The sequence below is a fragment of the Cicer arietinum genome, chromosome 3, assembly GCF_000331145.2.
Source record: "Cicer arietinum cultivar CDC Frontier isolate Library 1 chromosome 3, Cicar.CDCFrontier_v2.0, whole genome shotgun sequence".
Lineage (NCBI taxonomy): Eukaryota > Viridiplantae > Streptophyta > Magnoliopsida > Fabales > Fabaceae > Cicer > Cicer arietinum.
In genome coordinates, this window is record NC_021162.2 from 75,006,855 (window position 1) to 75,021,284 (window position 14,430).

The 14,430-nt window shown below is 25.6% G+C and overlaps 1 protein-coding gene and 1 pseudogene across 1 annotated transcript; one reads left to right on the forward strand and one right to left on the reverse strand.

Annotated features, from left to right (window-relative positions):
• Nucleotides 1–1,889: 1,889 nt before the first annotated feature.
• Nucleotides 1,890–4,559, reverse strand: LOC101508013 (nuclear transcription factor Y subunit C-3-like). Its single transcript, XM_004494572.4, has 4 exons — nt 4,451–4,559; nt 4,132–4,173; nt 2,416–3,221; nt 1,890–2,126 (listed from the first exon to the last, which is right to left on the reverse strand). Exon 3 carries the CDS (start codon nt 3,218–3,220, stop codon nt 2,438–2,440), a length of 783 nt encoding a protein of 260 aa, XP_004494629.1. The 5' UTR covers nt 3,221; nt 4,132–4,173; nt 4,451–4,559; the 3' UTR covers nt 1,890–2,126; nt 2,416–2,437.
• A 7,002-nt stretch (nt 4,560–11,561) lies between these two features.
• On the forward strand, nt 11,562–12,558 carry LOC113785831 (F-box/kelch-repeat protein At1g55270-like; annotated as a pseudogene).
• The last annotated feature ends 1,872 nt before the right edge of the window (nt 12,559–14,430 follow it).

A 14,430-nucleotide genomic window follows, 5' to 3' on the forward strand; every position in this document is an offset into this window, starting at 1 on the left:
GAAGAAGTAGTGAAAGAAAGAGTGAAAACTTGGTAAAAGAATTGTGCGAAGAAATACATTGTGAAAAAATATGTAAAAAAAAAGAAAGAGTGAAAAACATAGTAAAGTTATAGAAGAAAATATATTTATAATTTTATCATTTAAATGGATTTTTTTAGTAAAAATATAACTTTTTTTTATAATGGCTAAATAAAATTGTGGAATTTTCCTTATTTGACAAGTTATAAGTTGTAATATTTATCTAAGACCGATCCAAAATTTATTGAAGTCTAAAATAAATTTTAAAGTAAAATTTTAATTAAAAAATAGATGTTCTTTTAATACTAACAACAATATTTTATTCTAATTTTATTTAAATTTTACATCTCTTATTTTATGAAATACAAAATGCTTTAATTGTATCTTTTTAATAATTGTAAGATCTTTTACTTATTATACTACTTCAAAATTTAAGTTTTTGAGATTTAAATATACATAAAAATTAATCTTTAAAAAGATCTAAAGTCCTAGTTTTGACCATGGACCGCCTCTGTATTTACCACTTGGAATTGGAAGAGGAAAAACATATATTAGGCCTTTAGTGATTATAGCCATAGTCTCTTATAAAAAAGATGCAAAATAAAATACCAAAAGAGAAAAAAAAGAAAGAAAATAAGATAAATAAGAGGCCAAGAAAAGTGGACATATGGCCAAATAAAAATGTACCAATCAAGGAAATTATATATATTACATTATTATATGATTGCAAGTAATATTAACATCAAACTCTTAGGCTTAGTGGTTGAGCTTTGTAAATTGAAAACATAAACATTTTACAAAAGAAACTTTAAACAACTTCAACCGTTGATTGAGATTTGATGGTTGAAAACAGTACCTACGTTACATAATATTTCCTTTAATACATTTTGGGGGAGCATGACTTCTCAAGCCGACTAAATAAACTAATGTGGTAAATTACTAAATTTTTCAGACAAAAAAATATACTAAATTTTTAACAATATTTTTTTTGAAAAAAAAAATCATCTCACGAATTCAAGGGAAAAATGTTGAACATCAATAAAGGTCTTTCTAATTTCTTTTTCTTTTCTTAGTGAAAAGGTCTATCTAATTTCTACTCAATCTAAAATGAAAAAAAAAAAAAAAAAAGAAACATTTAATACATTTTGGGGGAGCATGACTTCTCAAGCCGACTAAATAAACTAATGTGGTAAATTACTAAATTTTTCAGACAAAAAAATATACTAAATTTTTAACAATATTTTTTTTGAAAAAAAAAATCATCTCACGAATTCAAGGGAAAAATGTTGAACATCAATAAAGGTCTTTCTAATTTCTTTTTCTTTTCTTAGTGAAAAGGTCTATCTAATTTCTACCCAATCTAAAATAAAAAAAAAAAAAAAAAAGAAACATTTGAAAAAGTAACGTATCTTGTTTAGAGCTTTTCAAAAAGGGGTATGTAATGTTTCCATCATAGACTCTACTAATAAAGAAAAATTAGCTTAATTCATTTTTATTAAAATTGAGTTTGAAAAAATTGATCTATGTTAAAGTACTTAATATATCAAAAGATTTAAAATAAAAAATTGATTGAATACCTAGGATTGATTAAATTGTACTCAACAGGATAACAAGAAAGCGTTGCTTCCATCAAAATCAATTTAGTTTGGCTAGAGTTTGTAACAAAGCTAGCAATGAATTTTCATCAAATAAAATGGCCATTGGGGGCTTCAAGAATCTAAAAAAAAAAACTTATACTTTTCCTTCTGGCCCCCTTATATTCTGATGGGGTAGAAGACCATGATATTTGACCCCAAAGGGAATCATAGATTTGCAGGCATTATAAAGATAATGGTGATTGTTGAACCAAAAAATGCAAAGGGCATTAAATATTGCGCTAACAAATATAAAGTTAAAATTAAGGTAAATTTCCCAATACTGGTCTGCAAATACATATATTTAATCTTAAGACCATAAAATTAAACTGAAAATTAACATAATATAAAGATAAGTTTTTAATGGCATATTATCTACATAATAGTCTTGCACTGCAAGTCACCTATCAGCTACAGTCTCTGATCGCAATGGACCTTCTTGATTCAGTTTCACACCCACCCCATTGCAGTTCCCTGCAAGCCAAAAAATGGTAGCAATTTCAGACACAAAAGGAACTATGATAAATAAATAAATAACACTACAGGTAAAAATGCAACAACCATTCAGAACAAGTGAAATAAGCAATTAAATAGATAAAAGATATAATATGAAATTCAGTTAATCTCTCACTGATAAACTAGCATTTACAAAAGGGTGTGTTTTTTGAGACCTGCAGAATCAAATTTTACCAATGGTGTACTGAAATAAATAACCATATTTTTCGGCATAAATTTGAACTCAAACCAAGAGATTAAAGTTTACCTTAACATTTGCGTCTCAGCAGTTAATGATCTGGAGATGGTGGTCGCTGGTCTGGAGGCTGTGGCCACATTTGTGGTGCCATGTAGGGATGAGGTTGTTGAGCATACATGTTTGGGTCCATCACTGGCTTACCCATTATAACACCAGCAGTTCCAACTTGGGGGGCATGCTGAGGTGGCATGTAGCAGTAAGGAAGAGAATCAGCAGGCCCGCCGACAGGCATTGTTCCTCTAGGGATTGATGTCAGCACTTCGTCTTTCAGGTCCTCGCGAGGCACAATGTCGACAAGGAAATCAAAGATATCAGTCCTTGTGATTGCTGCAGCAATGTCATTCTTCTGAAGTGTCCTCCTTTTGTTCTCTTCAGTGTGGTTCCAGGAACGCAGGGTTAGCTCCAATATGAACATCTCACAGGCCCTTGCGAAAATGACCGGTGCTTCAGCCGATATCATTCTAACATCCTCATCAGCCTTCATAATCTTCTTGATCCTTGCCAGGGGAAGGCTGTGGTTCTTGAAATCGGTAACCTTTTCGATTTCTTGGTACTGGTTTGCCCAAAAGGCTTGGAGCTGTTGCTGAAGCTGCTGCTGTTGTTGCTGATGAATGTGCTGATAAGCAAGTTGATGCTGTCCCAGCTGAGCTCCAGCAGGTTGACCGGCAGATTGCATGCCCCCAACTGATGTAACAACCGATCCAGGTGCCCCAGTCATTTGGTTTGGCTGATACGGGTTGGATCCATATGTCATTTGACCTCCGCTACCGACAACCCCCATTGGCGGGTTCTGGTTATGCCCTTGATGATCCATTCTGTTTCAGATGAAATCAAACACGTGGTCGATAACATTTCACAAGCGACAAAAGAAACAAATCATGCAATCATTAAGGCAAATTTTGTCGATATATTAGCAATTATACCACAAGTACAATATCAGTGTTACCGTTTAATGCGTAGGAAAACCGACCCTCTAATGCCGTGCTCTCAACCATGTGTCGCGATCGAAAACGACACAAGCACAAAAGAAACAGACATAGCCTTTTCTTGACATGCATCAATCATAAAAGCATGCATTTTGATCTACCAACTACTATGCACAATTGCATCTCAAACACAATTTGTTTTACAAAGATGGCTCCTATAAACCCTATGGGAAAAACAACTCGGGTGACACAACTAATTGTTCACAAAATCAAAACAAATATCAAATTTGATCAACAAACCTTTCCTCAAATACCAAAATATGCTTTCCATTTAAGAAACTTCACATGACTTACAAAAATTCAACTAAATAACCTCACAGTTCACACAAGGCATGCACCAAACAACCAAATCTGTTAAGAAATTAATTTACGGCTCAACAGAACAAAAATTATTCAGAGAAAGATAAAATTGAGATTTTAACACCAAAAAAGGAGAAACTCTTTTTTTAACAAAAAAGGAGAAACTTTTAATTTCCATAATTACTCACAACTAAGATCAAAGAAAATTCTTTGCTTCCATCACATTCAGTTTCACACGGATGTGTAAAAAAAACTTCGCCACGTCAAAAATCAACCATAAAAAGCACAAAAAAAATATCTGATAACAATTATCCCAAAAAAATGAACAAAATAAAAATAAGCAAAGATAAATTAAAAAAAAAAATGTTACAATGTAGATGCATTCACACACCCAAAAAAAAAAATCATAGATATATGAAGTGATAGCAAGAGTTGTTACCTTCCCTCAAAGATGAGGCTTGCCTCTGCAAACACCGAGAACCTGAAAATGGATCAAACCAAAAAAAATAAAAAATAAAAAATATAAAAATATAAAAAAGAGAAACAAAAAACGAGAAAATGATCAGAAATTATGTATGATTGAAAGATCTATAGCATGAAAATTGAACAGAGAAATAGTTATTTTCAGAATGCTTTGGGAACTGAGAAAGATCCCAAAGACGAAAAGTTTAGGGTTTGAGAGAAGAGAAAAAGATGCAGAGAGAGTAGTTATGAAGATTGATGATGTTTTTTTCTTTGAAAAAAATGATGACACAAACCTCTCAGAAACAAAAACAACACAAAGAGAAATGCGAATGTGTGTGTGAATCGAACTTGCTTGCTTAGGAACCTATTTATAATTGCATTTTTTTACCATTTAAGTCTTTACTTTATGACGAATTTACCCTTCCTCTACTTTACTCAGTATTTATTTTCATCTACTCCTAATTAATGTTTATCTCTTTTATATTCTTCATTTAATGAATGGGTGTGTTATAAATAGAATTTCAGTAACTACTATAAATTTTTATTTTAGGCAATTAATTACTGAACATCTAATATATGTACTCCCTCTAGCTACAATTAAATATCTATTAAAATTTTAATTTAAATTCACTAATTTTTGTGTAATTTAAATACACTAATTTTTGTGTGATTATTTTTTTTATATTTTATTTTAAAAAATATATATAATTAAACATATATGTAATTTTTTTATTCACTCATATGTATAATTATATCGTGTAACTTTACAATATTATCTCTTGAAATACATGTACAGATATTTATTAAGTAAAATATAATGAAACAGTCCTGTAAAAAAATTATATTATTTATATATAACAGTTAAATTTATTAAAAAAATATTAGTTAACTATTACAACTAAGCTAGTGGAAACATATTGAATTAAGGAATAAAATATTTGTGTCTAAAAGTGTAATTTAGTGGTTTGGGTTGATACCTCGAAAGAATTTTTTTAAAAATGTACAAAAGTTTAATTTATGTTACTAACTAATTCTCCTTCTCTTTAATAAATTATTAATTAATGATATTTATCAATAAAAAAAGAAAATATTAATATTTAATAAATTAAAATAAAAAGTAAAATTACTACTTTAAATTAAGTGTACAATATCTGTGATGCATGTGAAAATAATTTTTTATTTAATACTATTTATTACAATTTCTCTTTTAATTTTAGCTAATTAAATAATTTGTGTTGTGCTTCAAAAAAAATAAGATTTGATTGTGAATTTTAGTACTTCTTATTCTTCTCAACGTCTTAAGTCTTGCTCGGGAAAAACGAGGGGTTTTGGTTTTGAAAATATATGTTTTCGTTCTATATGTTTTCGTTCTATATCCTATTTCATCTATCATTAAAAATATATATACACGCACCACAAATGTCTATATATTAAGAGTACAATGTATGTGATGCACATAAAATATTTTTTAATTCATACTATTTACTACAAATTTTCTTTTAATTTTAACTAATTAAATATATTTGGTTTGTGGTTTTCAAAAAGATATATTTTGATTTTGCATCTTACTTCATCTATCTCCAAATATAGGACAAGTTATAAATTAAGAGCACAACACAATGTATGAAACACGCATGGAAATAATCTTTTAATTAATTAACACTATTTATTATAAATTATCTTTTAATAGCTAATTAAATATATTTGGTTTGTGGTTTCCGAAAACATGTTTTCGTTCTGCATTACTTCATCTGTATCTAAATATATGACATATATTTGTAAGTTAAGAACAAATATATTGTATGCGACGCGCGTGAAAACAAATTTTTAATTCACACTATTTATTACATACTCTCTTTTAATTTATTACAATGTTTTATGTGACACACATGAAAGTATCTTTTAACATATTTAATTAAATATATTTGGTTTCTGGTTTCAAAAAACATATGTTTTAGTTCTACATATTACTTCATCTAATTAAATGATTTTGTTGGTTAAATTATGAAAATTAAAGTTATTAATAAAATTAAATTTGTTGACAATGCATATTATTTACAAGTTTACTCTTTGAGATTTTTTTTTACAGATAAAATAGAATTAATTTATATTTTTATGATAATATTTATTATTGTTTGAAAAAAATATATAAAATAATTAGAAGTATAATCGTAAAAAAGTACTGAAAGAGAGTACTATAATCATGGAAAAAGAAATTTATCGAAAAAGTTTATATTTATTGATAGATGTATTTCCTTTATTTAATTATACATTTATTATTTGGTAAAAATTAATTTTTATGAATAATATAGTATTATTTAAAACAACAACAACACAAAAATATATTATTATAAAAATAGAAGATATACTGTCCATATAAATTAATTTTGTATTTTATTTAATTAAAATCTTATATTCAATGATATCATATACGTACGGTTGTAAATATATTTTGAAATTGATAATATAACGTAAAAATTATTTTTTTTCATTAGACAAGAATGAAGAACTATTTTGCAATTACTATGTCGCACTATATTAGTAAACTAAACGTATAGTATTATATGTAATCTGATGTAATTAGTTACTTCAAACTCTTACAGTATGATTTGCTCGGTCATGAAGATATTAGTTAAAAAAGAGCTATGGCTTTAAGTACTTCAAAAAAAACTACGGCACTAAAATAATCTCTATTTAAAAAAATAAAAAATAGAGACAACTTACTTTCTATTTAAACAACCTACTTAAACAATAATTAAAAATAGAGATATTGCTCTCTAATAATATTTTAAAAATTAAATTGGAGATCGAATCGACAAGACTTCCGACTCATAATTCAATTCGTTCAATCGATTGAATTATTCAATAAATAAATAATAAATATTAAAATATATTAAAAATATTAAAAACCTCATAACTTTTAAAGTAAAAATTCATAAAATTTATACAAATATCAATATTTATAATACATACATAAAAATTCACAACAAATACAAGTCTAATAATATAAATTTGAACATTAAATTTTATATGGATCAACCGATCACCCAATATATTTTGCGTATTAAATGAAATAAAAGTTTGAGTGAAACAAATATTTTTTTTGTTAGAGTTAAATTTAATTTATTTATTTTTTAATTTGAAAAAAAAATTGAATGTTTAAAAAAATCTAGTGGTCAAACACTATCATCTACATAGATATTTCATTGCAACTACAAACTACAAAATTTTTAAAATTTAAAATATTGAAGTTTATTCTTCGAATTGATATCGTAGATCTTTTGTAACGTCAATAAATTAGTTTACAACTTATTAAACTAACTTATAAGTTTGTTGAATTAAAAGATATGTCACCAACTTATAGTTTATTCTGATATACTATTTCAAGTAGCTTTTGAATTTATACCTTATAACTTTTTATATTTTATTTCATTTATAATTTTGTTATTTTATTTTATTTTTATGTAATACAAATTAACTACCTCACTCACTCACTACTCTCTCACCCGCTAGTTCACAATTTCACGTGTATCTTATTCTCGATGAATAGAATATCCAATTTCTTTAATTTCTTGCCAAAATAACTATACAAAAAAATTCATGTTATTAATCTTACAATAAATTGATTAAGATATGAATTGTCATATTTATTATTATGTCTCCATCTTTTAATTTATCATTGTAATAAAGTTAAATTTATTTTTTATGTCAAATTGTAGAATATAAAGAGAGAGGGAGAGAGATTTTCATGAATTTAAGGGTACGAATGAGAGAGAGAAAATTTCTCAATTTTATTTTTTCAGGAATTATTATTTTTTTTTTTTAAGAACCAAATTGGTTCTCATAGTTTTTCTTAGACACTAAAATGGATACTCACTCTAAAAAAATGTTTAAGGAAAAATATGATCATATTTTATTTAGAATTTAATTATCTCTTTGCAAATTTTAATGCCACCATTTTAAATGCTTAAAAATGTGGAAACATTTGCTATTTCCTTTAAAGAGATGATAAGCAAAAGTATCTCCCTCCTTTCTCTATCACTCATTTCATAGATTCATTAAAAGTCTCCCCATTTCCCTATCTTCCTCTCAAGTGCTTGTTTTATTCCCTTCCTAATGTTTGCTTTAGAAATCTATGAGTACGTTTTTGTTTTCACTCTCGAATATAGTTCTTGTTTAGAAAATTCCTTTTGTATTTGATTTACTTCTCATCATATTTATCATTAATAATTATCACTTTCAAAACTTAGTTATATATAACTTAAATAACAATATTAAGATATATATGTTTTCATCTTTAAGTATGTATAGTAATTCAATTTTTAAATATTGGTTATATTTTATTATTTTAGCCGATGTAATGTTATATTTCATTATTACTTTTTGTCCAAAAAAAATTACAACTAAGTTTGAGTTTGATGTTGCTTTACATTACAAATAATTATGATGTCATGTAAGGGAAAAAAATTGATACTTAAGCAAGAACTATTTTTGAAAATAAAAAATAAAGACACCCATAAATCTAGCAAAAGTATATATCTCCTCCCTCTCTTTGTCACTCATACCCTTAGATCCACCAAAAGCCTCTCCCTCCCTATCTCCCACTCTAAAGTTTGCTTTTAAAAGTATCTCCCTCTTTAATATTTGTTTTATTCCATCCCTATAAGAGTTCAATATGCCTAACATGCATGAAAATATATTTGGTTTGTGGTTTCCAAAAATATATGTTTTGGTTATGCATCTTACTTCATATATCTCTAAATATAAAATTTTATTGAATAAATCACGTAAACTAATAAAATTATTGATAATATTAAATTTATTGGTAATTGATACTACTTTATAAGTTTATCCTTAAAGAGATGATTAGTTTATGCTCACATGATAATATTTATTGTTGATTCTTAAAAAAAATGTAAAATAATTAGGAATATATTGAAAATTAGGTTATTCAAACAATTCAAAAGTGAAAGAGAGTCTTATAAAAAGAGAAAATACATTTAATAAGAGAGACTTTTATATATACAGAAGTATTTTCTTTATTTAACTATACATTTATTATCTGTTAAAAATTAATTCCTACCAATATTATAATACCATTCCAAACCACAACAACAAACAGTAGTATATATTAAAGAAAATTGGAGATATGTAATTAGTTATACATTAATGTCTAATGAAAATCATGTATCTTGTTAAATCACCTACTTTTAAAAAGATATTTTAAAATTAATGATGTAACACTACAAAATAATAGTTTTTCTCGTTAAATGGTAATATAAAACTATTTTACAATCTTAAAGGCATTAAACTCACATTATTATATGTAATGCAGTTAAACAAGTACTTTAGAGCTCTACATATTTGATTTGCTCAATCTTGAATAATTGGTTCCAATAGAAAAAAATAGGTTAAAAATATTAGTTAAACAAAATTTAAGTAAAAAATGTTCGGGGCAGAATTAAACTAGATATTATTTTATAAAATATTTAATGCATAATTTTCAAAATTTTATATTGTTTATCAACATTTCTCTATTAATATTCTTTGAATTTTAAAAATAAACTCTAAATTATTATTTACTTTTGTATTTTCTTTATGTATGTTTTTCATCTTTCAAACCAATACTATATGATTTCCCACTACTAATAGATATGATCGTATTTTATTATCTCTTTACATTTTTTAATGCCATAATTTTAACTGCTTAAAAATGTGGAAACATTTGTTATTTCCTTTAAAGAGATGATTCATATACATGTAAATTCATGTGATTTGTTGGTAAAAAAATTAATGGGGTTCAAACTTTTAAGAGGAAGAAATTCAAGGAGAGTGGAGAGAGGGAGAGACTTTTGTTGGATCCAAGTGTTAGGAGAGAGAGATTCTTGCTGGGTCCCTAGGTATGTTTTTGTTTTTTCTCTCAAAAGTAGTTCTTGCTTAGGTGCATCACTTTTGTTTTTTCTTTAATGACATCATATTTTTTATCAATGCAAGAAACCATAGTTCAAAGTTTAGTTGTAACTGAAGTATTGGTATATTGGATTAGCAACCGGCTAAAAAAATGAAATATAACCAATGTGTAAATTATAACTAGTAGTATTTTATATTTTATTAAACGAGAAATAGTATTTTATATTTTTTTAAACAAGAAATATATATTTCATTGAAAATGATGTAGATAATTTTTTGAATAAAATTATAGTACATTAATTATTATTTATTGTTTAATAATATATGAAACAAATACTTATCATTAATCATTCAGTGAAAAATTATTCAGTAATCATCAAATGTTGAATAATTAGAAAGATGATTTGTATTTGATTATTAACTTTAGACAAATAAAAAATATGAAGAAAAAAACATAATATATTAATTATAATATATTATATAAATCATATGATGGATAAATATTTGTTAAATAAAATTTAGAGAACGTTTAAATATATACCAAATAAAATTGATATTATTTTTTATCAATAAATGAGAGTATACATGTATGTTTATTTACTTTGTAAAATAAATTATATTTGAATAATTTAATATAAATTTTGATAACATTTTATTATAAAATTTTAAATAATTTAATATTATAATGTCTAATTTAATATGGTAACTAATGACACACAACTCATAACAATACATATGTATTTTGTTAGGTTCCTTTAAAGATAATTACATATAAACTCATGTAATTTGTTGGAAAAACAATTCATATGATTCAAACTTTTAATAAGAAGGAAATTCAAGAAGAGTGGAGCATCTCGTGACTCTTGATTATATAGTAAACATTAGAGAAGGAGTATAATAAACATTAAAAAGGAAGAGAAGGATAGGGACAAACTTTTGTTGAATTTAATGGTATAATTTTTTTAGGAAGCCAAATGTAAAGAAAAAATTCAAAATTTATTTTTAAAATAAATATATTACACTTAATTATTAAAATAAAATTCACAATGATTTTTATTTATATAAAATTTAATTTAAAGGAGCTCAAAAGAAACAACAATTGATAATATTTATTTAAAAAAGTTAACTTCAAAACTATTTAAAGAGTTCACTCAATTAATACATAATTGATGTTATATTAAATAGACTAATAATGTCATTTTCAATATAAACCATTAAATTATTTACAAGTCTCATTTTTAAAAAAATTATGATGACAAAATTCATTTTATAGTTGAAGGAAGAATACATTTTTAACGATTATATTTCTACTATATTTTAACAAATAAACAAACAAAATATATGGTTTTAGTGACATATAACCTACTTGTTAAAATAATAAAATATCATCGACTAAAATAATAAAATAACCAAAGTATTGAAGATATAATTAATTTAATACTATGCATGCACATAAAAGAATATTATATTTGAGTAGTCACACTTAGACTTCAAATGGACCAGTATAGCTCTGCCATATTCTGTAATAGAATATTTAAGATTGACATGATCATTGTAATTATGATGGCTAATAGATTAGATTGAACTAAAAGGTTAAGGTGGATAATTTATTTTAACAATGAAAAAAGCAAGCAAATAATTATTTAAATTTGTTTTTATTAAAAGAAATTAATTTATTTTTTTCTTCTTAAAGCAGATCACATCAGTTTAGTCCAACTCTATTACTATGTAATTATTGTTGACTAGGTAATATTTAATATTTAAAATTAAAATTTATTTTATTTAATTATTAGATAAAAATATAAAACTAATTAATTAAATAATAAGCCAATTAAATAATAAAAATTTAATAATCGTCATCTTCAATTCCAAATTTTTAATTCAACCCTAATTTCTTAATCTTCAAATCGTAAATTCTAAAATCTAAATCTAAACTCTAAAAATTATAATCTCTCATTCTTTTTGCATTCAACCTAAGTGGCTGGTGGGGAGAATGAAAGTGTGCATCAGTCATTGAAATCAGCTGAAGTGTACGATTCCAACAAAAATTGATGGTCGTTTATTATATATATGAGCACTGTCACAGTTCCTTTCGTTGAAGTTGTCTATGATGGGAAGTGGTTCCTGTAGGGACTTAGTTCTCTTCAACAAGTTCTGAGTGAGGTTTATCTGCCAGAGAACGATAGTTGGTGTTCATGATGGAATGGTTTTTGACAGGAGGAACCCTATCGCTACCCTTAATAGAAAGCTTTATGCTTTAGATTGCAAGGATGGCCGCAAACTTAGGGTTTATGACGAGGGTACAAATTCATGGAGCAAACATATTGCCATTAGAATGCATTTAGGGAGTTCGCGGACTTTGGAGGTTGTTGCCATTGTCCCCCTCAATGAGAAACTCCGTATTATCTAGAATAATATGAGTATTTCTCTAGTTGATGTTTCAAAACTTGAAGATTTGAAAGGATCTTGTGCAGAATGCATAAGGTTATAAGTGGTTATGGCAAATATTATAGGTGTAGTGTAAGAAAAATGAGAGATTAGAATTTTTATGGTTTGGATTTAGATTTGATAATTTATAATTTGAAAATGAAGAAATTAGGGTTGAAGATGAACATTGTTGAATTTTTATTAAAAAAATTAGGATTGAAGATGAAAATTATTGAATTTTTATTATTTAATTGGTTTATTGATTAATTAAATATTTTTAAGTTTTTAATTAAATAATTAAATTAATTAATAAAATGAATTTTAATTTTAAATATTAAATATTATCTAATCAACAACAATTACACGGTCACCATGTGCCACTTCATCTAAAAGTAGTCATGTCACCTTTTTTTTTTTACCAAAAAAAATTTATAAATAACATTTTTAAAATTTGTTTGAATTTGCAATAGTATAAATAAATAAATAAAAATTATAAAGACTAAAATTAAAATAAAATATATTTATAAAGACAAAAAACATATTTAAACAAAACATAGAACTGAAATTAAAACGAAATATATTTTTAAAGACCAAAAATATATTTAAACAAAACATATATAAATTAATAACTTGTTTACGTATATATAATTTAGTACTTTTTATCCGAAACCATTATTATTACTGTAAATTCATAATATTTTGAAAATAGAAATTAATATGTATTGTTAGGCATGGAATTTTGTTTCAGTATCATGTCATACTCATTATACTATTTATTAAAACATCTATATAGATACATGGTAAAACATGATTAGATGTTTCTATGAGTGGCATAAGATACTTAAGAGTGGCATAATTCTAAACGCAATTTTATTGCATCCTCAGTTAGATAGAACCATTGAATAAGTCATTAGTGATATGATTAGGTAAGTAACTTTTCTCAACCCTCTAAGGCCAAAGAACAAAACAGAGGGAGCCTATAGTGGCATATCTCTTCGACAAAAAAAAAAAAAAAAAAAAAAAAAAAAAAAAAAAAAAAAAAAAAAAAAAAAAAAAAAAAAAAAAAAAAAAAAAAAAAAAAAAAGAAGAAGAAGCTAGTGACTTATCTCTTAGTAGCCACGTTGTGTAAAGTAGATTTTTTTTGAAATAATCGTTGTTTAAAAAAATTGATTTTAAAAAATTTAAAGTTAAAAGAATTGATCTTTGTTTAGTAATAATATTTTAAAAGTGAGTTTAGAGGAATTGTTTTAATCAGATGAACAAATAAGACTATTTTGAAATAAAAATATTTTTTTAGTTCTTATACCTAAAATCAATTTCAGTCAACTGAAAATTAATTTACTTTTAAAAGCTTAGCAAAGTTGCTTCCTCTACTTAACACCAAATTAATAGCTACTCCTATTTGATGATTTATTTTGATTGAGTTCTCTATAAAACACCATATTACGCTTTATGGTTACAGTTACAAGGAGATAAACAGTTCAAATTTTAGCAAGAGTGGCCACTTAAGAGTCTTTTTCCATATTTACGACTTTTACCAAGTTATATTTTGGATAAAATAAACTTCTAGGTCTATTTGGTCATGACTTTAAAGAACTAAACAATTTTATCGCAACCGAACCTTAAAGAACTAAACAGTTTTGTGGTCCAGTTTCTGCAAATCGATTTGATTTATTTGTGCCAAGCCACTTTTTGTTTTGTAAACCAGTTCCAACAGGTTTTGAACTGATTTGGGTAGAACCAATTTATAAATGTAAATTAGATACAAAACCAATTTTACGTGGTCTAGTTCTAAACATGTCCAGAAACTGAGAAACTGAAAATTTTGTTTTAAAACTTGTTCAAAAACCTGTTTTTTAAATAAAACAATACAGTATTAAAGAATATTTTGCCCCACTTCAACTTTCAGTGACAAATTGCAACCAAACCAGTAAAG